The 24,639-nt window shown below is 43.6% G+C and overlaps 1 protein-coding gene across 1 annotated transcript; it reads right to left on the bottom strand.

Annotated features, from left to right (window-relative positions):
- Positions 1–1,892: 1,892 nt before the first annotated feature.
- On the bottom strand, positions 1,893–23,974 carry TMBIM6 (transmembrane BAX inhibitor motif containing 6). The gene is made up of 10 exons (XM_079937312.1): positions 23,860–23,974; positions 11,387–11,474; positions 10,661–10,769; positions 8,155–8,275; positions 6,881–6,929; positions 6,681–6,778; positions 6,399–6,478; positions 5,820–5,920; positions 5,053–5,128; positions 1,893–3,912 (listed from the first exon to the last, which is right to left on the bottom strand). The coding sequence occupies exons 2-10, from the start codon at positions 11,440–11,442 to the stop codon at positions 3,889–3,891; spliced, it is 714 nt and encodes a 237-aa protein (XP_079793438.1). The 5' UTR covers positions 11,443–11,474; positions 23,860–23,974; the 3' UTR covers positions 1,893–3,888.
- Positions 23,975–24,639: the final 665 nt, after the last annotated feature.

The following is a 24,639-nucleotide window of genomic DNA, read 5'->3' on the forward strand; positions in this document are numbered from 1 at the left end:
GGATCCTCCCAGACCAGGGCTCGAACCCGTGTCCCCCGCATTAGCAGGCAGATTCTCAACCACTGCGCCACCAGGGAAGCCCCTATAGAGAAACTTTTACTGACTTTTTGATTACCCTGAAGTACAGTTTATACAGAAAAGAAAGGATAAATGCTGCTGTTTATTGACGAAGTGACTGGTTTCTAGCATCCACCAAAGCTGACCAATATTTTAAAAATATCATGAACTTTTGAGTTTACTGATGCTCAAATTATCCCATCTTTGGCCAGGAGGAGCCTCTTTAGATTAGCCCCCGAGTCCTTCTGAATGATACTAGTCACCTTTGACAGCTCCTTTGCTTTCTGGCAGAACATTATGTTCCAGGTTCATCTTGTACATTTCCTGGGCCATTTCTCCAAGGAGCTCTGCTTCCTTTTCGTGAGACAGGAGAGAGATCACATCTGGGCAGTAGTGTATAATTGCCTTTCAACTAGCCCCTTTCCCCCAGTCTACTCTCTAGTCACCTGAGATGTGAGGACATAAATCTGACCATTCCCTTGCTCAAGAAGCCCTTCAGTGCTCTCTGCTGCCGTCAGGACAAGGCCAGCTCCTTAGCACCAAACAGCAGGCCCTCAGTTATCGTTTACCACCCCCCCTTCTCATTTCCTACTGGTCCGCTCCGTAAAATTTACAACCCAGCAATCGCACTCCCAGCACTCCCCATGCTGAATCACACTCCTGTGCCTTTTCTCATACTAATCCCTTGACCTGAAAACACCCACTCCTACCACTGCCTTTCTAACCTCATCCCTTGTCTCACTTGACTCAATCTTCGAGATTCCACCTTAGTTCAGGTTATCATCTCCAACACACTTTTCCCTGAACCAGGAGCAGGGCTCTCTCTGTTATCCATGGCCCTGTGTTTACCTGTAAGAACTTAATGTCTGCATGTAGCTCTCCTGCACTGCTCCGCCATGATGACTGAAAAGCAGTAACTATATCCACCTCTAGCCCCAGCATGGAGCACATTACCTGACACCAAGTGGACGCCCCCATCTGATCCCCTGCTTCACAGAACAGACCGTCTATTCTCCCAGCACAGACATCCTTCCACTTCTGCTGCCCACCGATGCCTTCCCCGCTCTAGCTCAGCCTGCAGGTCTGCTAGGCGTGGAACAAGCGGTGTGTTAACCTCTTCTGTTTAACTTGTGACTGATGGGCTAGTTGGGAGACTAAAAGGGAGCTCACTGCCCTGCTCTGGTTACAAAGATTGAGGGTGCAAAGATAGTACCTGAAACACCTCACATTTCCTGCTCCACCTCAGCTGGGGCCTCAGCCAGGAGTCAGAGTAACAGGAAGCTGTTTACAATGAGGGTGACAACCAGAGGGCAAGTGTGACAAAACGGAGTAACCTGACTGTAATGCAAATTTTGGTTTATAATCACATATATAAACTCTATGAGGACAAGGATTTTTATATTTTCACTGATGATTTCTACCGTCGGGAATAGAGCCAGGCCCAGTGGGTGACCAAAGATATTGCAGACCACGGTACTTGCAAAATGAGTGAATTGTCATGCTTTTTCCATTATGCATCCCCAAATGGCAAAGCTTGGCTGTATACTGGAACCAACTACACGTGCTGCTACCGTGAACCCCCTATGATAAAGGCTGGGTAGGAGGAGGACCAGAAAAAGGCCTGGGCTGTGTATGGAACAGAGAATATCCCCAACATCTGTGGCAAGCTGGGGCTACAGACTGAGAGGCCCAAGTGGGGGGTCTCTTTATTTCTATTCATACCTAGAGCAAACTTAATCCTGTCCTACTCCCAGCCCCAAGAACAAGAAGTCAGACAGCACCCCAAACCTCCCATTCAGCTGTGGCCTTGGATTTCACACACACTTACACAAGGAAAGGTTAAGGAATTTTCTTTATTTTTTACAAATTAAGACTATGTAGATTCCATATATTTCTGAATCAAAAACACCTTTGTCTTCACAGTATGAGTTAGAGAATGCAGCCTGAGCTGGAAACCAAAGAACTCGAAAAGAAAGTGATAATTACAGTGCTTACTGTATTAAAAACCTGTTAGGCATTTTCTTTAAAAGTAGTTTTTTATATCTTGTCATTCTTGGCACTGTTTCTAAAGAAAAACTCCTCATCCCAAGCAAAAAAAGCACAAGAGGTGGAGTTTGGCTTCAGGAGATGTAACTCAGATTCTCAGGCCTAGCAGAGAATCAACAAATGTAGGGAGAGTTGCTATTGGGGGCTGAACGGGAAGGAAATCCCTTTTAGTAAAGTCTCAAGCCACAGGCTGGAGACAGCAGTTAAATCAGAGGGCAGCATCCTCTGCAGCAGCGAGCCATTCCGAGTGGCATGCCACTCCAGGAATCACACAGCCTGGGAACAAAACTGTTTCACGGGATGGCACAGTGACGTGGTGCACTGTGAACCAGCAGCCACTGGGTCAAACTGTGTACTGGTTGTGAACAGGGAAAGCCAAAATGGTGTCCTACTAGCAATGAGTTTTCGATGGCTCAGTTCCCCTTACGTTGAAGCCCTGTGAGTAGCCAGAGCTGCAAATGCTCCCAAGGCTGCCTGACCTTCTGTGCCAACTGTGGCTGTGGCAGCTCACAGGGAAGGAGCTGGTGACCCCGTTAGTACTGCCCCCCCCACACACACTTGCAAACACAGAGCTGTAGGAAAGCAGAAGTCTTGCAGGTTTGGTCGCCCAGCCCCTGCCTAAAGAAGGCTGCAGATTTCCAGAAACAGGTGAACAGACCAAAACCTGAAGTGCATCTGTAAAATGGACATGTATCTACTGCCCCAAATCTCTGGCTGACACTACCTATTAGTGCCCAAGATAAGACAAAAACGCACCTAAGGACTGTTCTGAACGCTGCCTCCCAAGCCGTCACGGCCCGTGCCACTGGTGTGAACAAAGACCCACTCAGTTAAGGGGGAGATACTACTCTCCCCTGCCCCAAACAGGCCCTCATCTGGGTCTGGCAGGATTAGTCACAATTACCTCAGAGGCTCAGCCATGCCCCTTCTCTATCCTTCCTCTCCCGGGACCTTTAATCACAGCCACCTGGTAGAGGCCACTCAGTAACCAAGGTAGTGATCAACTAAACAAAAAAAAAGGGCAAGTCTGGGCACTCTACATTATATCTTGCCATACATAATCAGCCACTTCATAGATGCTGACAAGAATTTCCCTTTGTGCTGAAACCCTCCCACTCCACGGATGGAAGGCAGGCAGATTCCAAGGGCCAGACAAGGGAGTGGAAAAGGAACCCACACAAATCCACACTCCTTTCGTGACGGCAAGGCAGGAAGGCACGTCTGCCAGAGCAGCAGTGACTCCGGCAGCTCAGGGGAAGCGAAGCACCCACCAGAAGAGGCTTTTCATGTTCTCTGCAGGGGTCGGCGGCTCAGACATAATAAGCCTGAGTAGCAATGGGACCAGCAAACGTCTTTCCAATGGAAAACACACTGCCTAGTCCCATAGGAAACGCGCATAAAGCAAACAACGCTGCGGGAAGAAGGGCCGAGCAAGGCGTCTCTACCAAACAGTTCAGGTCCACTGGGTGAAGCGCAGTCGCGAGGCGGACTCTGCAGATCCCGCTCATCACGGCGGTCTGGCTGCCTGAGCAGAGGAAGAGGCTAGGGGTGGGGGATGACAGAAAAGGGAGCGGGGAAGAACCCCAAAAATATGAAGCCAAACTCCAAACTATAATTTGCTAATCAGTTTTTTGATCAAAAAATTCAAAACAGAGAAAACCACAAAGTACAAAAGCTTTTCTGATGCTTTTCATTATCACAGAACACGCCACCTGTAATGTGTGCAAAGAGGAAATGAGGGGCAGAGGGAGAGGAAGTCAAACTGGGGAAGGCTGGATGGTCATTTCACTTCTTCTCCTTCTTCTTATCCTAGAAATGGAGGAAAATTACCCAATTAACTTCTGGCATTGACATTTAAGCTAAAACTCTTGAGTCAGCCGATACCTCACTGCCTTTGGTTAGTGATTGGAAGGGATCCGGACAGTAAAAAGGGAGGAGAGATGCTCCTTCAGTATAGGAGGAACTAAATCTTAACCATCTTCTGCTGGTGGTCTCCCAAGTTGCTACAGACTTGACAAGAATAAAGGTTAAGCAGCTGTTCCCGTTGCTACCCCATGAGTAGCTAGGTGGGCTGCCTACCCACTCCTGGCTACTCACAACCACGACAGCTCAGATCCCAACCACTGAAGGCTGCAGACCAGCGGTGTACCCTAAAATAACTAAACGAGAGGCCAAGACCAAGCCAAGATCAACTTTCCATTAGGCCTGCGAAGAAAGCATAAATCCTCAGCATAAATCAGCATTCGAAATAATACAGTCCAGTTGAACTCTTCATTGCACTGGGGGAAGCCCAGAGTATCACTACATGGATGAAAAGGATGTTGTTTTGACTGAAACTGGAGGACCTGCTTGGTCCTCAGTCCAGTCGCGGTACAGACCAGACAGAGGACCACCAATCCCATCTGGTCAACTGCTTCCATCACCACTGTACCGACTCACATTCCACCTTAAGTTCTGTAAAGAAAGGCCTGTGCTTTCATTTGTTCCCCTACTACTGGAATGGATGATGTCTGCCACTTACTAACCCTATATAGAATGCCTCTCTTGAAAAAAATTAAGACTAACAAATGGGTAAAACTGGCCTATTTCTAAAATATATATACAAAAGCTGGTGGTATTATATAAATCCTCTAGGATATCTTTTTGAGTCACAACTATCTTTACAGCCTTTAAATTCCTCATATAGTAGATTGTTTCTTGTTGCCACTAAAGCTCTTTTCCTTTTGATACTAATCTCAGGGATTCATTTAAAAAAGAAAAAAAAAAAAAAAAGGATGATTTTTACTTGTTCCTTTTTCTCCGACAGCTAAAGACTTCTAGTTGAACTCTTACTCAGCGGCCTGCCTTACAGTTACCCTGGACCCACACAGTGTGAGCAAGTTCTCAAGCTTTAAGTACACATAGATGCTGAGCTCAGGAGCCAGTCTTTCATCTTTAGGTGGTGCTAACCTTCTCATTCATAGCCAGGATCATCATGAGTTTTCTGAAGAGAGTAACGAAATCTAAGAAGAGGTCAACGCAGTGCCTGAAAGAGAAGAACCAGGTCACAAACTGCACTTCCCACTTTCCTTTATCCACAAGCCCACAAAGGTGCAGAACACAGAAACCCTGCCCCAACCCCAAGAGTCAACTTCACCAGCACTCCACCACCAACTAAGTAAAACTCTAGTGTCTGAGATCCTCTTCAACTCAGCGAAGCCATGGAGCACAGAGAAAAGAAAATTTAGACTCTGCAGAGGCCTAAGTCTGAACCCTGGAACTACCATTAACTAGTTGAGATTCTGAGAGGATTACTACATTAAAAAAATTATATGCATATCTTCTTCTCATTGTTAAAGGTTTAAAGAATACAACAGTATTAAGAGTAAAAGGTGAAAGATTCCTTTCCCTCTCCTCTGCCTAGAGGTAACCACTATTCAAAGTATGGATAATTAAATACATATTATTAGTCCAACTTTTAAAAATCTGATGTCTTTCAGGAATTGAGGGAAACGACGCTTTTTAGTGCACAGTTCCAAAGCCATGGCTATCCGACCACGTATGCCCCTGCGGCCACAGAGGTCAGCCAGTGCCATCTGGGCCACTCTTATTCCTACCGATGTGGAAAGAAAGGGGAGCCAAGCAAAAGATCATCCCAGAGAATGAGAAAAGAGTCGTCAAATGGAAGAGTATGCCTCTCCACTTCATACTCATTAAAGACCAGGTTTCACACTCACCAGATATAATCTTTATCTCCATTTTCAGCCTTTTCAATAATGAGCTGAGTATCAAAAAGGACAAAGCCACACATGACCACCAGTCCCACATACAGGTTTGCCTAACAAAAGAAGAATGAGATGAGGTTACCATGTGGTAGATATTGTAGAGAAAAAACAGCCATACCTCTTTCTGGCCCTTGGCCACTTGAAAGTACATCGAATGCTAACCCTACTGACATTAACATTCGTGGGAACTGAAGCCCACAGTGAAGACCATATTACTTCCCTAGGTACAATTCTGCACTTATTTTTTCAGGTCACTGGAAGAGCTTCCATCATTTTAACAAGGAGCCACTGCTGGACTGGCTTTAGAAAAATGATCTCTGAGCAAACCATCTCCACTGCAATGTCCAACCCCTGTTCAGTTTGTATTTCCACCTGTAGCAGAAGGCTCCGTCCTGGGAGGGTGAGTGGCGAGTCTTCAGGAGCACTGCCCCACAAAGATGAGAATTCTTAGTCTATCTTGGCTATAGGGGGTTAAGCAAGAAAAAGAAATGCAAGGTAAATGGCTGCTGCAAAGGTATATGCAAATCTCACCTGGAAAAGCCAAAAGGATCCGAAGAAAAGATTCCCCAGGGAAGACAAGAGCATCAGGCTCATGGCCGACATCAAGACACCTGTAAGAGAAGACGAAAAGCCATCTTGAGAAAAGCCAAAGCGAAGCAAAGCAATCTCATTAAGGCCATTCTTTACTTGCCCCCCAAAATGAAGGCTTTCAATTTCAACCCAACAGTCACAAGTTGGAGGCGAGGGGAAAGGTCCTAGTGAGAATTCTGGCTAAAGTGGAGACTCTCTCCCTATTTTCCAGTCCACACATACCTCCCAGAAAGAGGTAGCTACGGCGCCTGGCATAGAGTGCACTCAGGGTGAAGCAGGTGAAGATCATTGCTGTGCCCAGGAAGGCGGTGGGAAGGATGCTGTTAAGGGAAAAGACCATTATATCAAGGGCTACAGGTATATAACCTATACTTAGAAGGTATATTTAGAAGGTATATTCATAAGACACTAGTAATAGTTACCTGGGGTTGATGGCAATGCACAAGTCCAGAGCAGGGCCCAGGCCAACTCCTAGAAAACAAAAAGCCGCAGAACACAGCATTAACACCAATTTCTGAAGAGGATTCTCATCCCAAAGCTGATCATCAATAGCATGGGCATGCCTACAGTCCTAGAAAACAACAAAACAAGTGGACTAACGTAATTAAATCTTTCTCTCTTCCATCCTTAACTGTTTTCCAGAGAACAAATACTCGACTGAGTTATTTATGGACAGACCTGCACAACTGTCCCCTTGGCTGAAAATCATAGATGACCCAGTAGGAATAGACATTAGGAAAAATGAAGCAGGCATGTCAAACATTTTCCAGCTAAATTATAAGGCTGCAAAACTCTGAAGAGCAGTGATGTGAGACTGTAATGTAGGCCAGATCAGGAATTAGATGAAAAGGATAAAGAGCAAAGCAGTGCCTTGTGGCCAACAACCTGTAGTCATGAAGGCTGACTCCCTCTGTAGAAGAAAAGGCCAGACCGGTTCTGCATGGACACCTGCCAACAGGAGGGTGCAGCGGCAACCTGTTCCAGCTCCAACATCTCCTCTACTCTGGCTTTTCTCTCCTTCTGATAATCCCACCCCTTTAATACCTTCAAAAACTAGCTTTCCCTGATCTAAAAATCTTAATCTCTAAATCCCTTCCTTTCTACAATTTCTTCAACACTGTATAGATTAGACGCACTCAGAACGAGTTGTACTAACTCAAATGTTGCTTTGCAAATATTTTTACTATGTACTTTGAGACCTGTTTTCCTTAATGACAATTCTAGAAGATCTGCACTTTTAATTCTTTTCTTGAGAATCAGCAAAGTGCCCTGTAGGATGGATCTCAATGTATGACTTTAATTAACTGTCCACAAGATTCAGAACAGATGCTCCTATGATAGTTGCCAGTGTGAGTTCAACTAAGTCAGATCCTTGGCCTAGTTTAGTCCCATGTCCACCATTAACAAGCTATGCTACCTAAGCTCTTAAACCTCATTCATTCAAGCACACAAATGCTTATTTTTGGATACAAAAGTAGAAGTCACAGACACTAGTCACAAAGAGCCCTCTAGATGGGGAAGCAAGATGCACCTATATGAAATAAGAAAGCAATACAAGGCACACTCAAATACAAGACAGGATGGTACAGTGTGCCAGTTGGGGTGCATCTGAATAAATATATATCTTGGGCCTTAATCTAAAGAGATACTAAAAATAGTGTCCCTCCCTCAAAATTCAACCAATCCCTTAACGTACCTGTAAGGAAAGCAAATCCAGCAAGAAGTCCCAGTCTTTTTTGCTCAGTTTCATGGCTATGAGGTGTTGCCATCAGCCAAATCATCAACCCCAGGGAGCCCAAGGCAGAGAGCAGGCCAGCCTGTCAGATCCAGTCAATAATTAAACACTTGAAAGTATCAAATTTATTTTGCAAGAGACCTTATTGGGTTCAAATATTCACCTGGACTTCCTAATATTTGCTTCTAACCTGGAGGCAGCAGAAAAGGCAGTGAGGGCTGAGGAGAAAAACCAGAAGCTTGAAGGACAAGGTCAGGACCATGGTGGATGCTGGAGGCAGTCCATCAACTGTAACTGCCCAAGTCAAATTATGAGTCTGACCCAAGAAACAGAAAAGATGAATCGAAGTGACAAGTGCTTGAAGCATATTCCAATCTGCAGAACAAGTAGGAATGACCTCTCTTTGATCACTTTAAAACACACACACACACACAAATGTATATACACACACACAGAAAAAACTGAATCATTGTGCTCCCCCCTCAAATTCATGTTTAAATCCTAACCCTCAATTTAATGGTATTTGGAGGTGGGGTCTTTGGAAGGTGATTAGATCATAAGGGTGGAGCCTTCACAAAGGGAGATTAGTGACCTTATAAAAGAGATCCCAGAGAGCTCCCCTGCCCCTTCTACCATGTGATGACACGGGAGAAGCTGGCCCTCACCACAGAACAAATCTGCCAGCACCTATCATGATCTTGGACTTCCCAGCCTCCCAAACTCTGAGAAACGTTTGTTGTTTAAGCCACCCAGTTTATGGTATTCTGTTATAGCAGCCAGAATGAACTAAGACAGAGAGTAAGAACCAAAATGTTAAGTTAATTTAGGATAATGGGATTATGGAGTTTTATATTTCCTTCTTATCACTAGTCTGTTTTCTAAATTCTCTACAATGAACATGCATTAGTTTTATAAGAAAAAAAATTTTGTTTTAAAGCAAGTGGGAAAAGTTACAAGCATTAGAAAGAGAGGAAAATCATCAAGGATGTATGTAGACACCAAAGTTTCTTCCTTCTTTTAAAGGTAGAATCAATCCTCAGTTTTCACAGTAGTTCTGCTCTATACAGCCACTGTAAGCAATGAATCAGTGATACTGAACAAATGCTCCTGGAGGAAGTAAAGGTTTAAGCTCTTTCGAGCCTCCTGTCACATTTTTATCAACTGGTCAATACAAAACCTTGTCGTATATGTCTTTTCTGTTTAAAGACACTTGGATATATACTGTCGACTCATCAACATAGAACTCGTGCCCAGCCGCACTGTAATTCATGCCTGAACAAAGCTTATCTAACACACGTATTTTCTCTACAAGGCACATCACAGTCTTGCACTTAGTAATACCACTCAGCACTTTTTAGCACTATGCCTGAGGCCATTTTAAACATCAAAATCACCAAGAAAAATTATAAAAATGCCGAAAATGTGGCACTAAATAGACTATGAAAAAGACACTTGTTTACAGTATGAGAGCTTGAAAGAAGGCAGTGTTGCCACATTCAACCTCAGCTAGAACATGGTGCAATGGACAGCTCGAATTTTTTGCCAATCTGTGTATGGCTGCAAAGGTCCATAAAAACACCATTAGAACTGATTTTAGGGTTACAAATGAATTTTGCTGAGTAGGTAAATCACAAATACGGAATCCATGAATAATGAGGATGACTATATTTCACTATATTACTTTAAAAAACAAACAAAACACAACCAGAAACCAAAAGGGCCACTTTTGCCTAAAAGGTAGAATATGTTTTAGTCTGAACTCGAGGGATCAAAGCCCTATCTCTGAGTGTCTAGAGCAATTTTTCACACAGCCTGTGCCAGGAGGTGCCTGAGCGTGGGGATGCCTGATCATGCCACTCCTCAGCAGTGCCAAATGCCAACAAAGCTGCACCCCTGTACTTACACTAAAAAGGCCACTCCAAAAGGGACAGGTCTTGGTTAGTGAGCTTCAAACTTTTCGAGTATTCCTCAACCATCCCTTTTATTGCTTCTAGCCAAACTCAAACTCTCACTCAACAAAGGAAAATGAGTTTCTCAAAGAATAAAACGGGCCAAATCCTTAAAGGTCTCAACCCTGTCTCTCCTGATAATCATACAATCAGTGTTTTGTACCCCAGTACTACACAGTCATTCAGGCAAAAAAAGAGGAAGAAAAGATAAAAAGGTTACTGTGCAAAACCACCCCAGCACGCAGACCTCTCCCCAGTGGGTGGGGGTCTTGTGTGTCAGCAGCATACCATTCAGTGTCAGGGTCAAAACATCCTGTTTTCAGCATCTAGAGAGGGCAGAGTTGGCAGAAAAATTAAATGGTTCTGCATGTCCTGATTTACAACTGGCTCTGGCTGGGTTCAGATCCCAAACTACTGAGAAGTATTAAGGAAGGACATAGGCTTGTACTACCCTGCTGAGCTAGTGTCTTCCTAATGCGATTTGGGCCACAGCAACTAGAGGAGAAAACTGCTCTTACCTGAATGAAATGGGTGACCACATGGACATAGGCCCCGGCAGCCGCCACAAACATACAGAGGGCAAAACTGGCATAGACCTTCTTCAGGTGCTGCTGCGTCGAGGGGGTTCTAGGAAACAATGTTAATAATGGCCATTACTCCAGGACCAATCTCATCTCTAAGCTAAGAATAACTTTCCTTCTTCTTCCCAGGGAATATGTGAAAGTTTTGGTACAATAAAAAAAGAACGCTTTGGGGGCTTCCCTGGTGGCGCAGTGGTTGAGAGTCCACCTGCCGATGCAGGGGACACGGGTTCATGCCCCGGTCCGGGAAGATCCCACATGCCGCAGAGGGGCTGGGCCCGTGGGCCATGGCCGCTGAGCCTGCGCTCCGCAACGGGAGAGGCCACAACAGTGAGAGGCCCACGTACCACAAAACAAAACAAAACAAAACAAAACAAAGAATGCTTTGAAAACTAGGTTAACAAACAGAAAATCTTAAATGCTGAGGAAAGCCCCAATGCCCAAACTATGAACAATCATTACCCAAACTAAAATAACTAAATGGCTTTCCAGCGACCACACCGCAGCCCTTAGACTTTGGGTGCTTTTATCAGATCCTCTGGATTCTAGCAAAGTTAGTATGTTAGTTTACACGTACAAAAGTTAATACACCAGGAAAAGGAAAAGAAACAAGATATAAAGGGAAATGTAATAAGAAAGTACAGTTAAGGTCAAAGCACTTACATGTGGGAAAATTTAAGGAGTGCATCAAAGTTGATCTTCCGATCAAATATGTTCATGATGCTAGATTCTGTGGGACACAGCCTCCACTCTGTGGAATCAAGGAAATAAGAAAAGTAATTTTAAAGATACAAGGACACACAAAATAACAAACAACTTTCTTATGAAAAACAGCAACATACAAGTTTGGAAAAATGAAAGTTATATCTAAAATCCCACTGCCCTAACACCACCATTTGCATTTTTATATATTTCCTTCTAGAATACATTTGCAATCATACACAACCATTTTAAAGGGGACAGAGGAACCCATCTTCTTCTCCCCAAACTGTTTCATTACTAGCATTTGATTTCTATTCTTTCAGAAGATAACCTGCCCCTTTAACATCTTTTTTTTTTTTTCCTTCGGTACGCGGGCCTCTCACTGTTGTGGCCTCTCCTGTTGTGGAGCCCAGGCTCTGGACACACAGGCTCAGAGGTCATGGCTCACGGGCCCAGCCGCTCCGTGGCATGTGGGATCTTCCCAGACCGGGGCACGAACCCGTGTCCCCTGCATCGGCAGGCAGACGCTCAACCGCTGCACCACCAGGGAAGCCCCATCCTGCCCCTTTAAAAGACAGTTTGTTTCTTTGAGAAATTCTCTATTAGCAAGCTAGTTAAAGGGACCCAGTCTTACTGGAACATAAGGCAACTTGTCATTTTTTCAAGATGCCAGAGAATTCCCTCAGCAAAGGCACAGAAGTTTAAAGATAAAGAAGAAAAATTATAAAGCTGGATCTGACACTAGGGCTTGCATTTTTTAAATATACATTTAGAAACTTCCCACCCAATGCAATTTAGAACTGAACTGTAAGGGAGCCACAGTTTTAAAAAGAGGAAAGTTCCTCCATGAAAAAGAAATTTGTGCAGAGAGAATTTTTTAAAACACAATCTCAGAACCTTTCTTACAGAAGAGTGGGAATAGTACAAGGAATTTCTGCACACTTCACCCAGATTTCCTAAATGTTAGTGTGTCACCATACCTGCTTTATCCCCCCCCTCTATATAGCAATATATGGAGACCTTTTCCTAACTATGCAAGACAGAATGCCTCTTTACATCTAAACACTTCAGTATGTATATCCTGAAAACAATGATCAAAATCAGTAAATTAACAATACAATACCATTACCTAATCTACAGACCTTATTCAGATCTTGTCAACTGTCCCAAGTGTCAGAAAGGGCATTTTAAAACTGAACTACAACCAGGTTACCATAAAGTCAGGATCTTAAGTTTTGCTCTCTCCCCTATCTCACATGCAATCCTAAATAAACACATTTAACCTACAGAACTAAAAATCTAATCAAGAGCTTTCATCCTTCCTAAATATCAATCCTCCAGATTCTTATTAGACCCATAATACCCATTCATTTCAAATCAGCCAAAAACAGTGGAGAGGAGGGGATTAAAGCTAAGTTGTTTCAAAGACAGGCCTACTACTCACACCCATTCTATCGGCACCTAGCCCAAAACTCAGCAAAATTAATCCAGGCAATAAAAGTAACAATCCCCAAAATGACTTCCCGAGGAATTCTGGGCCAGTGGAAAGATGCCATTCTTAGAGTTCACAAGCATCACTACCGCGTGTTTCCTGAGGCTCTCTCTCATATATGGAACAATTACAATGGCTGGCTTGCTTTCTCTGATTTCGTCTTTCCTTTCTCACCAACATCCCTACTCACCTCAATTGTATTGTTAGTTTTGTTCTTAAGGATAGATACAGTGAGAAGCTGCAGAACCTACTAAAGCTGTTCCTCTCACCTCTAAGTCACGGGGTTCTGGGCCCTCTTGATCTAGATGGTGCAATGGTTGCAGGCTTTTGCACGGCCAACCAAAGCCTTCCATAACCATGATGAATCCATCCTCTAGAGAACACACTTACAGGATGGCAGAATCCAGCACCTGGAAAGTGTCTTTGTTTAAAGCTTCCATTAACCGCCTTAATGACATCCCTAGACAGAACTTGCAACAGCACTGAAGCAACCTTCAGAGCCAAGTTTCTCAGTATTCACAACAAAGCTAGAGTGCCTCTTGCTTCCAATTTCAAGAGTTGAAGTGTGTGTGGGGGTGTGTGTGTGTGTTAAATCCGCAAATACCCTGGGGATTATTAGTCAGAAAGGGGCAACACTCTGTAACCAGACCCCAATGAATGGAAACTGTGCGAGGGGAGAATGTCAGTTTGCTCTCTGGCATTTCCAAGGGGGTACTGACTGTCTCTCTTACAACTGCTGATGGAAAAACCAAAACCATCAAAGGTTGTGAGGGTAGGGACAGAGGTATCAAATATGAATTTCTCCATGATTTAGTGCCTTGCAATTTAAAATCATTAAAAAATTAATTAAAACCAGTTTTCCAACATTACTACCAACTCTAAAATTTAAGTGAAATATGTAATCACCAAATTTTCTAGATGCAAAGGTACACAGCAATTTTAGCAGCAGCAGCTTCATGGGGAAAAATGCAATAAAATATACATTTAATAAATATGATATGATGTATATATGACATAATTTCAGAACTGTTAAAATTAGAGGAGAAAAAAGTTAGGTCTTAGAATCAAGGAAATATATGACAGTTTGCTCTCGGTCTGTTCTAGACAGACAAGAACTAACATACAGGTAAGTAATGAGTTAAAACTGTTCTTAGGGCTTCCCTGGTGGCTCAGTGGTTGAGAGTCCGCCTACCGATGCAGGGGACACAGGTTCGTGCCCTGGTCCGGGAAGATCCCACATGCCGCGCAGCGGCTGGGCCCGTGAGCCATGGCCGCTGAGCCTGCGCGTCCGGAGCCTGTGCTCCGCAACGGGAGAGGCCACAACAGTGAGAGGCCCGCGTAACGCAAAAAAACCAAAACAAAACAAAAAAAACTGTTCTTATAACTTTTGCCAGATAGACTAAACTTACCAGTTTTCTATCTTAGCCTCAACTACTTGTGCTCAGAAGCTGTAGAGAAAAGGTATCTACGTTTCAATGGTTCATATGCAAACTCAGCTGAACAAGATTAAATTGCATTCATAACTCAAAAATAGCAGCTCCCATACCAAAAGTATTTTCAGTCCCAGGGACAGACAGCTCTCAACAGGGCCTGAAGTATTCAAAACCATTAACCAAGTAACTCGGCTAACATTCCAGAGGGGCCCCCCTAGTTAAGCGAAAATCTCGGTTTTAAAAAAAAAGTACAGGGAATTCCCTGGCAGTCCAGTGGTTGGGACTCCGCATTTTCACTGCCAAGTGCCCAGGTTCAGTCCCTGGTCAAGGAACTAGGATCCTGCAAGCCGTGCAGCTCGGCCAAAAAAATAAACAAAATAAAAAATAAAAATAAATGTAAAAGTACATTAAAATGATAAATTTTATGTTATATATATTTTACCAAAATAAAGGGAAAACGTATACTACAAGTTACTCAAAAATTATTCATTATAGGACTCCCCCTAACATACACTGAAGCCCATTACGGAACGGATACCAGCAATAGTCTGTCTCACCCTGGACCCCAACTCATCCAGAGTTCTATACTCAAATCTAAAAGAGGGAGGTGGACAGTGCCTCAGAGACCCATGGGAAATTTGCCTGCACTGCATTTGTAAATGAGAAGTAAATGTTCAGGTGTTTCATAACCAAATTCCTTTAATTTAGTTTAGAGACTCATTTTATGCCTTCATCCTTTGAAAGGCAGGATACCAAAACTTGTCAAACTTTGTCATGCATATATTGCTCAAGCTTTGTTGGAAGTGTCACCATCCGTGGTTCCCCAGGCCAGCCTCTCTGCCAGAGCCACCCGAAAACAAAACAAAAAACTTATTGCACAATAGGACTTCCCTGGTGGCGAAGTGGATAAGAATCCCCCTGTCAATGCAGGGGCCACAGGTTCGAGCACTGGTCTGGGAAGATCCCACATGCCATGGAGCAACTAAGCCCATGCGCCACAGCCACTGAGCCTGTGCTCTAGAACCCGCGCGCCACAACTACTGGAGCCCATGCACCTAGTGCCCGTGCTCCACAACAAGAGAAGCCACCACAAGAAGCACACACACCGCAACAAGGAGTAGCCCCAGCTAGCCACAACTAGAGAAAGCCTGCGTGACGCAACGAAGATCCAATGCTGCCAAAAAAACAAAAACAAAAAAACCCTTACTGCATAGGTTTATCAAGATAGAAAAACTCAAGTAAACACACTGTCCTGAGTTACGTATGCCTGGAGTCTGCTTTTGTTTGAGGAGGGAAGGGCAGCAGGGGCAGGTAGGAGGAGACAGATATTCTTATCAATTAACATCTTTGTCTTCTTACATATTGTTAAATCTCTTGTTGTTTTCTAAGAATCTTCCTTACCCATGTCCTAAAACAAAATATTATCAACAGCCAAGCCTTAAATTAAAAAAAAAAATTCTTCTCAATCTTATTCCAACAACTACTAAGTACAATGCATATGAAACATGGCCAAGTGGCCAAAAGCTATGCAAAACAATCATGCATTTAGTATTCATTTTTAAAAAATCCTTGCCTTTAACAAAGAAAAGCTTGCTGACTCCTGGCTCCAGCCAAGAAGCTGCCTCAGTGTATACAATTTACCAACATTAAACCAACCAAAGAAACATTGTTCACACATTTAATTAAACATTCAGTGCACGAATTATATGATTCTTCATTCCTGTTGTAGTAATTCAACCATCTTGAATCCTGTTCCCACACCCCCAAAAGGGACCAAATTGATACTTGAGAGAAGAAAAATCTCATGTGGTTAAACAAAAAAAGGTGGTGGTGGGGGGGGGGGGAATTGTAATTTTGTTTAGTAGTTCTTTCTACTGAATAGTTTGTAGACTCTACAACCATGTCCCTAGCATAGTGGTTAAGAGCACAGCCTGCTGTGTTGGAATCTTGGCTACTTCCTTAGCTGTGTGATGGAGCAAGTTTCTGGCACTTAACCTCACTGTGCTTCAGTTTCCTCATTTGTAAAATAGTAACACTTAATATTCCCTACTTCTTACGGATGAGGACTAAGTGAGATAATACAACGTGCTAAGACTAGTGCTTCGTGCTAAGAATAGTGCTTTATGCTAAGAACAGTGCTTCGTACATAAGACCAGCTCAATATATTAACCATTGTTTTTACTAGTGTAATTCATTACTCTCATGTCCTCAGTGCACGATTTTCCCCCTTTTCTTAAATTTTTGTTGTTGTCTATAATCATTTAATGAATGTTCCAAACACACCCTTCACAGGCTACAGGTGATGATTTTCCCTTTTAGAAGTCTAGTTTTAGGGACTTCCCTGGCAGTCCAGTGTTTAAGACTTCACCTTCCACTTCCAATGGAGGGGGTAAGGGTTCAATCCCTAGTCTGGGAGCTAAGATCCCACATGCCTAGTGGCCAAAAAACCAAAACATAAAACAGAAGCAATATTGTAACAAATTCAATAAAGACTTTAAAAATGGTCCACATTTAAAAAAAAATCTAGTTTTAGAAGACATTTATCATAGGCCTAATTTACATATGCTCTGTATTTTAATTTTTTATATGTATTATTCAAGAATTAGAAATGAAAAAGGAGGGGCTTCCCTGGTGGCGCAGTGGTTGAGAGTCCGCCTGCCGATGCAGGGGACACGGGTTCGTGCCCTGGTCCGGGAAGATTCCACATGCCGCGGAGCGGCTAGGCCCGTGAGCCATGGCTGCTGAGCCTGCGCTGCGCAACAGGAGAGGCCGCAACAGTGAGAGGCCCGCCCCCCCCCAAAAAAAGAAAAAGGAGAAGTAACAACTAACACTGCAGAAATACAAAGGATCATGAGAGATTACTACAAGCAGCTATATGTCAATAAAATGGACAACCTGGAAGAAATGGACAAATTCTTAGAAAAGCACAACCTCTGAGACTGAACCAGGAAGAAACAGAAAATATAAACAGACCAATCACAAGCACTGAAACTGATTAAAAATCTTCCAACAAACAAAAGCCCAGGACCAGATGGCTTCACAAGCAAATTCTAACAAACATTTACAGAAGAGCTAACACCTATCCTTCTCAAACTCTTCCAAAATACAGCAGAGTAAGGAACACTCCCAAACTCATCCTACAAGGCCACCGTCACCCTGATACCAAAACCAGAAAAAGATGTCACAAAGAAAAGAAACTACAGGCCAATATCACTGATGAACATAGATGCAAAAATCCTCAACAAAATACTACCAAACAGAATCCAACGGCACATTAAAAGGATCATACACCATGAGCAACTGGGGTTTATCCCAAGAATGCAAGGATTCTTCAGTATACACAAATCAATCAAGGTGATACACCACATTAACAAAGTGAAGGAGAAAAACCATATGATCATCTCAATAGATGCAGAAAAAGCTTTTGACAAAATTCAACACCCACTTATGATAAAAACCCTCCAGAAAGTAGGCATAGAGGGAACTTACCTCTACATAATAAAGGCCATATATGACAAACCTACAGCCAACACCGTTCTCAATGGTGAGAAACGGAAACCATTTCCTCTAAGAGCAGGAACAAGACAAGGTTGGCAACTCTCACCACTATTATTCAACACAGTTTTGGAAGTTTTAGCCACAGCAATCAGAGAAGAAAATGAAATAAAAGGAATCCAAATTGGAAAAGAAGGAGTAACGGTGCCACTGTTTGCAGATGACAAGATACTATACATAGAGAATCCTAAAGATGCTACCAGAAAACTACCAGAGCTAATCAATGAATTTGGTAAAGTAGCAGGATACAAAATTAATGCACAGAGATCTCGTGCATTCCTGTACAATAATGATGAAAAATCTGAAAGAGAAATTAAGGAAACACTCCCATTTACCACTGCAACAAAAAGAATAAAATAACTTGGAATAAACCTACCTAAGGAGACAAAAGACCTGGATGCAGAAAACTGTAAGACACTGATGAAAAAAATTAAAGATGATACAAACAGATGGAGAGACATACCATGTTCTTGGATTGGAAGAATCAACACTGAAAATGACTATACTACCCAAAACAATCTACAGATTCAATGCAATCCCTATCAAACTACCAATGGCATTTTTCACAGAACTAGAACAAAACATTTCACCATTTGTATGGAAACACAAAAGACCCCGAATAGCCAAAGCAATCTTGAGAAAGAAAAACAGAGCTGGAGGAATCAGGCTCCCGGACTTTGGACTATACTACAAAGCTACAGTAATCAAGACAGTATGGTACTGGAACAAAAACAGAAATATAGATCAATGGAACAGGATAGAAAGCCCAGAGATAAACCCATGCACATATGGTCACCTTATTTTTGATAAAGGAGGCAAGAATATACAATGGAGAAAAGACAGCCTCTTCAATAAGTGGTGCTGGGAAAACTGGACAGCTACATTTATGAATGAAATTAGAACACTCCCTAACACCATACACAAAAATAAACTCAAAATGGATTAAAGACCTAAATGTAAGGCCAGACATTATAAAACTCTTAGAGGAAATCATACGCAGAACGCTCTATGACATAAATCATAGCAAGATCCTTTTTGACCCACCTCCTAGAGAAATGGAAATAAAAACAAAGACAAATGGGACCTAATGAAACTTCAAAGCTTTTGCAGAGCAAAGGAAACCATAAACAAGACGAAAAGACAACCCTCAGAATGGGAAAAAATATTTACAAATGAAGCAACTGACAAAGGATTAATCTCCAAAATTTACAAGCAGCTCATGCAGCTCAATATCAAAAAAACAAACAACCCAATCCAAAAATGGGCAGAAGACCTAAATAGACATTTCTCCAAAGAAGATATACAAATTGCCAACAAACACATGAAAGGATGCTCAACATCAGTAATCATTAGAGTAATGCAAATCAAAACTACAGTGAGGTATCACCTCACACCAGCCGGAATGGCCATCAAAAAATCTACAAACAATAAATGCTGGAGAGGGTGTGGAGAAAAGGGAACCTGCTTGCACTGTTGGTGGGAATGTAAACTGATACAGCCACTATGGAAAATAGTATGGACGTTCCTTAAAAAACTAAAAATAGAACTACCATACGACCCAGCAACCCCACTACTGGGCATATACCCAGAGAAAACCATAATTCAAAAAGAGTCATGTACCATAATGTTCACTGCAGCACTATTTACAATGGCCGGGACATGGAAGCAACCTAAGTGTCCATCGATGGATGAATGGATAAAGAAGTTGTGGCACATTTATACAATGGAATATTACTCAGCCATAAAAAAGAAACGAAATTGAGTTATTTGTAGTGAGGTGGATAGGCCTAGAGTCTGTCACACAGAGTGAAGTAAGTCAGAAAGAGAAAAACAAATACTGTATGCTAACACATGTAAATGGAACTAAAAAAAAAAAACTGGTTCTGAAGAACCTAGGGGCAGGACAGGAATAAAGACGCAGATGTTGAAAATGGACTTGAGGACACAGGGAGGGGGAAGGGTAAGCTGGGACAAAGTGAGAGAGTGGCATGGACATATATACATTACCAAATGTAAAACAGATAGCTAGTGCGAAGCAGCCACATAGCAGAGGGAGATCAGCTCAGTGCTCTGTGACCACCTAGAGGGGTGGGATAGGGAGGGTGGGAAGGAGATGCAAGAGGGAGGAGATATGGGGATATATGTGTATGTATAGCTGATTCACTTTGTTATAAAACAGAAACTAACAAACCATTGTAAAGCAATTATACTCCAATAAAGATGTTAAAAAAAAATATATATATATATATAATTGAATCACTAACTCACAGCTAGCTACATCCTGAAGGCATAATATTTACCCAAATGAGAGAGTAAAATTAAATGGGGGGGGAGGGGGAGTCTAAGAAAATTATAAACCGGAATTTGAAGGAACCTGGTAAATCTTACTACTGATTAAAATGACTTTTGTTTAAATGGCATGCCTCTCCTCTGGCACATTTACACGGTACCTCCTGTCCCCCAGGACCACAAAGGTGTTTTGAGACAGCCTAATGACCACTAAGTGATAATGTGATGTGGTAGAGAATTTGATGAAGTAAATGTTTATTAGCTTGATGCTTTCCTTGCAACCCCTAGGAGGTAGGTCAGTTTGATTTCAGGAAATCCAAGAAATTCTGTCTCGACTAGGGCTGGGCTTTGATTGTCCTAGATTTGGACTCTAGATGTCCCAGCCCATCCCTTAACTTGAACCAAAATCCCTGGATTAGGTAACCCTGAATCTCTAGGAGGCTGCCTCAGAACCAAACCAGTAACTGGAGATGGAATGCCTACTTCCTTCAATAAATTATTATTATTTTTTGCATCAAACTGACACGCTTTGCTGAATCTCCCTCTCTATAAGCACAACTGTTTGACAGACACTGAATCGCAGAACGGTCCCAATGTCCTAAATACATAATCATCCTCCAGTATAAACCAGCAATCCCTGCCCAATAAAACCATATTTAGCCCAAATGAGAGTAGACATAGATTAGGACAAACAGCACACCCACTCAGCCCTCATCCTTGAAGCCCTTTTTTTCCCAAGTGTTCTGGATTCCAGTTAATTGTTCAGGAACTTTTCTCACACTTTTCCCTGTAAGCACCCCCCCACACTTAAGTCTCTAGAGTAAATCTAGACCCCCATCATCTAATCAAGTGTTGCGACGACAAATCAACATTCCCCCGCTGGCTCAGAGAGGAGCCTACCTTAATAGAGGGCCACTGAAGTGGCCCTAAAAACCAGTCTCTACAGTTTTTCTCTCCTTGGTTTGAATACTGGTTTTGAAAACAAAAATGAGTATGTATAATATAAAAGCTACTTCATGAAATTTGGTTAGAAACTCTAGAGGAAAACAAGGTGGAGTAAAAGACACTTCTAGCGGATTCTACAGCCAAGTCAAAGTAGCAAAGGAAAATTTAGCAGGATAGTGCCTCAAGAGAATATTCAGTGTCTTCCCAGAGGAGACTCATACCCTTGGGTAGTTTATGAAATAAAGTGAAACTCTTCAGGCTAGCAATAGTACCTTTTATAACAATACCACTGACTGCATTTATATGAAATTAAACAAATTTCAAAGTGTTTTATTATATACACTATTCCCTTTGACCATCACACACATGAAGAAAGGGCAAGAATGATTAGTCCCACTTTAAAGTTTAAAAAGTAAGTTCAAAAAGGCAGCATAATAGTGGCACGAGCACTCGATTTGGAGTCACAAGTCCTGCCATATTCTACCACATAACTTTGGGGAAATCATTTTACCTAAGGTCATCTAGGCTTCCTCATCTGGAAGGATGATTAGCTAACACCTGCTCTACTAAGCTCAATGAATGCCGATAAGAAAATCTGTGTGAAATTATTGTAAAGTGCTAAACACTTTACAATGGACATTAAATGGACATTAGTACTGACCAACATCAGAAAGTTGAAATAGTAGAGCCACGGACTTCCCTGGTGGCGCAGTGGTTAGGAATCCGCCTGCCAATGCAGGGGACACGGATTCGAGCCCTGGTCCGGGAAGATCCAACATGACGCGGAGCAACTACTGAAGCCCGCGCGCCTAGAGCCCGTGCTCCGCAACAAGAGAAGCCACCGCAAGGAGAAGCCCGCACACCGCAACGAAGAATAGCCCCCGCTCGCCGCGACTAGAGAAAGCCCACGCGCAGCAACGAACACCCCTAATGCAGCCAAAAATAAATAAATAAATAATTATTATTTTTTTAAATAGTAGAGCCAGAATCAGGTTAGGGGTCTTCTGACCTCTCAACCCTAGTGCTCTTTCTACTATTACACCCTACAGCTGAAAAGCAAGTTTTCCTATAGTTTCAGCTATAGGTCAAGAGAAATTGTAAAACAACAAACATATGTTGATTCCTATTATACTTTTCTGCATTTTTCAGCATTTCTACAGTAAGTACGAACCATATGCATAAATCAAGAAAAGACGTGGAAATGCTGACCAAATATCTGGATTAATTTTACCTTTCCTATTCTTTAGGAGAGTGAGACTTCACTGGATCAATACTGGGGAAGGGAGAGAAGGGAAGAAAGAGGGTACTAAGCCAGGTTTCCACAACAAAATGAATAATGGAAGAAGGAAACTCTGAATCCAAATTACAGACTGCATTTCTGAAGGATTCAACCATTCTGACCCCACTGGAGGAAAATGGCAGAGAATCTAAATGTCAACATACTCTTGAAGCCAGGCCAAAAAGAAAATTAGACAAGGAGGAATAATAAAACACCAAAGAGGGTAAATCAAATAATTACGGAAATGTGTTTGCAGAAGCTGTAAGAAATGTAGTTATGAAACTTTTATCTTTCTTGAACTTAATTCTTAAACTACACATACAACCAAAAGATAAACTTGAAATAAATAAGTAACTAGAAAAGCCCATTCGCCACTAACCTTTAACCTTGAAATTTTTGTCTATGTTTCAGGCACAGTCAGCTCTTCTACGTGATTACACATTCACAAGTTAACTATTACTGGAACAGAGACTCAAGTTCAGAAAGGTTTTTGTTGTTGTTTGGTCAATGAAAGGCTCATGCGGCAGGCAATGCAACCTGGGCTGGCACCGGGCTGCAATTCCTCACTTAATAAACACACAAAAATACCACAGCTCCAGCAAGTACGTCCAAGAAAAAAAGAAAAACAACCGCCCAACGACGCCTTTCCTGAGCGGACTTTGAGAAAGACGCCCACAAGGCCCAGGACCAAGCAAAGCTAAAGCCACCTCACCTGTCCAAAGGTAACCAATCAGACCAGAGCGGGGCCGCCCTGGGGGCCTGGCAAGCCAGGCCTGGCCCGGGTCTCTCCTCACCTCCCGCCTCTGCTGTTGGCTTCCAAGTAACTAAGGAGCCTCGCGGGTCACAGAGGAGTGTGACATCACCCGCCCCGCCGTGACAGGGCAGCCTGCCGGACCAGGCCCTCCTAAGTCCCAGCCCCCGCCGCTCACCCAAATGGGGCCCGGCCAAGAGGACCCCCAGGAGGCCAGGGATCTGTCGGGTGGGGCGGCGATGACCACAAACCCGTAAGGTTTCGCTTTCATTCTCCTCGGAAGGAAGGTGCGGGGGACGTGCCCTGAATTCAAGGGATCGAGGTTGGGCCTGGGCCGTCTACACCGGGCGGAGGAGGAGGAGGGACGCGCAATGCGGGGGGGGGGGGGGGGGGGGGGGAGAAAGAAGGCCAAGAAGGAGCCTTCGCTAGCGCTAGCATGCAGAATCCGCGCCTTGGACTCGTCCCCGCCCCTCCCCCGCTCCGGTACGGTTGCGCAGGCGCGGTAGTAGTTCTCGTTTTCCTCCCCTCCCCGCCTAGCTTTCCGGAGTCCAGTTGTCGACCAGGGCCCACTTTCCCCAGGATGCAGTCAGTCCGAAAACGGAGACTACTCCCACTCTTGCTCAAGCAACAACTGCTAACCCTCTTTCCATTTCTCACTCCCGGCTTGCGCAGTCCTAGCTTCAGACGTACCTTCTGACCCGCCGCTCAGGAGCCCAGACAGCTCTCCTACCACCGGATGTGCTTCTGACTCTCCCAGGGTCCGCTCCGGACTCTTTACCTCGCGTCCGCCCCTCGAGGGAAGCCCCGCCCCCGCGTTCCGCTTAAGGCAAGTCCTCATTGGCCGTTGGTTGCATTTCTGCCTTTCCATTGGCTGTACGTGCATAAACAATGGCTGCTTACTTCCGAGCCATTTGCTTGACGCCCGTGTCGATCAAGACTCTAGCCGCCAACCAGCGTCGTAGCGAAAGATATCCGCCCTCTTCCCTCATAGTAAGAAAGGGTCGCGGTCCAAAGCCGCCTCTAGTGGACAAAAAGAAGAGGGGCAGGCCCCACCCAAGACACAGGGCAAGTAATTCAGCCTCCAATACGCGCAGTGGGATAGCACCGCGAAGTCCCGGGATTCTGGTCATGGACTGTTAAAGGGGGAAAGAGATTCAGAGAACACCTATAAAAGCGCTCTCACAAGGGCCAATTTACCGTGAATCTAGTGAAGCCGGGCTCAGCGCATTCTCCAGGAACTCGAGGAGGAATTAGCAGCCCCATTCTTGCATCGGACGCACGGACCTCACCCTGGAAATCACACTCTAAGCCTAAGTGGTGGCCCTGGGGTCTTGGGCGGGGCCAGCGGGTTGCAAGGACCACCTCCCCATCCACCTTGCTTGGGGGAGGTGGGTATTAGTGCAGTGGGTGGGAGGGGAACGAGTGTGGCTATCTGGCTGAGCTGCTCTGGCAGCCCTGAAGAAACTAAGC

Source organism: Stenella coeruleoalba, assembly GCF_951394435.1.
Source record: "Stenella coeruleoalba genome assembly, chromosome: 11".
In the NCBI taxonomy this organism is placed as follows: Eukaryota; Metazoa; Chordata; class Mammalia; order Artiodactyla; family Delphinidae; genus Stenella; species Stenella coeruleoalba.

Coding starts and splice junctions, on each gene's coding strand:
- TMBIM6 (XM_079937312.1), bottom strand. CDS start 11,442: ATGAACATATTTGATCGGAAGATCAACTTTGATGCACTCCTTAAATTT. Junction 8,276..10,660: donor TGGTCACCCATTTCATTCAG/GTAAGAGCAGTT, acceptor TGGATCTGACAG/GCTGGCCTGCTCTCTGCCTT. Junction 3,913..5,052: donor TCCTGGCTATGAATGAGAAG/GTTAGCACCACC, acceptor CTCCATTTCTAG/GATAAGAAGAAGGAGAAGAA.